The sequence below is a fragment of the Salvelinus fontinalis genome, chromosome 21 (assembly GCF_029448725.1).
Source record: "Salvelinus fontinalis isolate EN_2023a chromosome 21, ASM2944872v1, whole genome shotgun sequence".
NCBI lineage: Eukaryota > Metazoa > Chordata > Actinopteri > Salmoniformes > Salmonidae > Salvelinus > Salvelinus fontinalis.
Genome location: NC_074685.1, coordinates 41,320,805 through 41,323,713, shown reverse-complemented (window position 1 = coordinate 41,323,713; position 2,909 = coordinate 41,320,805). Strand labels below are relative to the sequence as shown.

General features: G+C 43.3%; 1 protein-coding gene across 1 annotated transcript; it reads left to right on the top strand.

Annotated features, from left to right (window-relative positions):
* The first annotated feature begins 321 nt into the window (after positions 1 to 321).
* LOC129818905 (nuclear apoptosis-inducing factor 1-like) lies at positions 322 to 2,655 on the top strand. Its single transcript, XM_055875243.1, has 3 exons — positions 322 to 906; positions 1,172 to 1,216; positions 1,629 to 2,655. Exons 1-3 carry the CDS (start codon positions 462 to 464, stop codon positions 2,138 to 2,140), a joined length of 1,002 nt encoding a protein of 333 aa, XP_055731218.1. The 5' UTR covers positions 322 to 461; the 3' UTR covers positions 2,141 to 2,655.
* Positions 2,656 to 2,909: the final 254 nt, after the last annotated feature.

Here is a 2,909-nt window from a genome sequence, read left to right as displayed (position 1 = left end):
TAGCCAATCACCATTGTTAAATGTACATTTGTCAGACCTACAAGGAAACCGGTGAATTTAAATACGTGGATGAAAACATAATGGCTAGACTTACCATCTCATGACAAAACATCCACATCACAACATAGCCTATTGTATATATTAATGCAATGTTGCCATTTTATCAATTTGTTGTTTTAAATAAAGAAAAACATCGTTTTATGAGGATTAACGATTGGCATTTGGTTTAGCCAACGGCAGCAGGTAAAACTGGAGGGACCCTCAGAATGTAACCAATCATGGTGCTACATTGGTAGGTTGGGTGGAGATCTATGCACAACGAACGTAAGCGTTGTTTGTAGGAAGAAGAAGAAGAAGCCGATTCTGGAAGCCATTACGTTGCGCAGATCAATTGAGTAAATCCTACTATTTTTGCGTACAATACGCACAATTGTATTTTAAAAACAGGAATTTATTCAAATATGGCATCGAATACCAAAAAAAGAAAAATGAATTTTTCAGAGAGGGAGGTCGAAATTATTGTGGAGGAAATAGAGAAACAAAAGCACACACTCGTTAACCACTTCAATGCTGGAGTCACTCACATAGCAAAGAATAACGCGTGGATAGAAATTCTGAAGAAGGTGAACGCTGTAACAACATGCCCAAGAGAGTTGGCTGAAGTCAAGAAGAAGTGGTCGGATATGAAGACCGAGGTGAGGCGCAAAGTGGCCCAGGCTAGGGCGGCAATTGAGGAGACCACTACCGACTGCACTCCTGTTCCCGTCATCCTCACTGCTATGCAGCAGCGTATTTGTAACCTTCTGGGAGAGGCGACTATCATCAGTTTACCTACTGGAGACCCAGATGCTGAGATAACTTTACCTGTTACTATGAGTTCAGCCACCACGGTGACACTCACAGAGAGTACGTTTTTCACATGTTTTTAACCCGACTGTAATGAAATTGGCAAAAAGAGCAAGAGTGAATTACTCTTCGTCAGCTCCAATGTTACACACTAATAGTGTGAAGATATGTAAATAATGTTATTTATGTCGCAATAGCCATTTATTCAGATTGCCACCCAAAATGTAAAGGAAAAATATTGCTTCAATACATTGCTTAATCTATTCAAAACACTTTTTTCTTTACAATTTCCTCTCCTGACCTTTTCTTTCTCTGATATGTATAGGCCTTCAGACAGCTTCAGCATCATGCGAGGAGACTAAATTAGATGGTAAGTAGTTTATTCCAAGGTTTGAAATGTTTGGTATTATAATTTATTTTGAATTAATTTCACACTTTACTTGAGGTGAACGACAGGGTGTGCAGGCTTTCCCCAACCACAGCACTAAAACATTTACATTTCAGTCATTTAACAGATGCTGTTATCTAGAGCAACTTACAGTACTGAGTGCATACATTTTCATATTTTTCGGCCTGGTCCCCGATGGGAATCAAACCCACACCCCTAGTGTTGGAAGTACCATGCTCTACCAACAGAACCACATTGGACCCAGTCTGATTCTCAGGCTGAATCATTCTGCTAATCAAGGGTCTTGATGAATAGTTGAATCAGCCTGTATATCTCCAAGACCGGTAATGAATAATCCTATACTTACGGGCAAAACCGTCTTTCTTTTCACCAGCCGAGACCACATACCACACACTGGAGGAAGGCGGTGTGGTGGAGTACTGCACCACCACTGAAGCCACGCCCACCGTGGTGACCGCTGTGGAGTCGCATCCGGTGGAGATGCTGACGTCAGTGTCGTCTTCTCCGCCACACAGCCAGGCCAAGCCCCAGGAGCTGAAGAGCCGCATCGCCCTCAACTCAGCCCGGCTCCTCCAAGAACAGCGGGTTACCAATGTGCACGTGAGGCAGATTGCCCAGCACCTGGAGGGCCAGAACGAGCTGCTGCAGATGATCCGGAGATCCCAGGAAGCGCAGGCCTACGCCCAGGAGAGGCAGGCCCAGGCCCTGGAGGGAACCCAGGCAGCCCTGCTGGCCCTGGTTCAGATGATGAGGCCTGCTCTCAAGGACCTGAGGAAGTTCCTGCAGAGCGGGACTGACAACTCCAACAACAGTGCTGGGGCTGCTGCAGAGGGTTCAGAACAGAGGCCCAAGACCCCGCCTCCACAGCCAGCAGACGAAGGATAATAAAGACTCAGTGTGTGTGTGTTTGTTTCTTTGCGTGTGAGAGAGAATGAGAAAGTGTGTGTGTGTGTGCGTGCGTGCGTGCGTGCGTGAATGAATGAGAGGGTGTATGAAATGCATTTGTGAGCTTGCTCATGTTTGTGAGAGAGAATTGTAATGAGTTGAATTAGAACAAGCATTTAGGTTTAGGGTTGTAGTTCTAGAAATACATATCTAGATAGAGATATATTGCTGTATTGGTTGTAAAATAAAGTTGACATTTTCTGCTATTGATTGTTGTAATTGACCCTAGCCATACTGACTAAAAAGAGTATACCGGATTGTCAAAACCCTTTTTCTTCTTAGTCAGCATGGCTAGATTGACCCAGTTAATATTCTTTATCATATGATTTTGGAATGAAATACTTTTTTCCTTTACAGCCAGTGAGCCATAGTTACATCACATTTTTACCTCTGTGCAGAATTTGCTCGTTATTTTCCAAATCAATGCAACAAAAATAAACTCTTTCTTTAAATAATACCATAAAATATGAGTTTTTCTTTTAGTCTTTTTGAACCTGTTCTCTATGTTTTATGGTACTCTCCGGCATCCCAAGCAGCATCCAGAGAGCATGTGCAGACCAGCTGGCTGGAGTGTTTCTGGACATATTCAATCTCCCTTTCCCAGTCTGTTCTCACTTGCTTCAAAATGTCCACCATTGTTCCTGTACCCAAGAAAGGTAGGTAACAGAACTAAATGACCCACTCCATAGCCCTCACTTCTGTCATCATG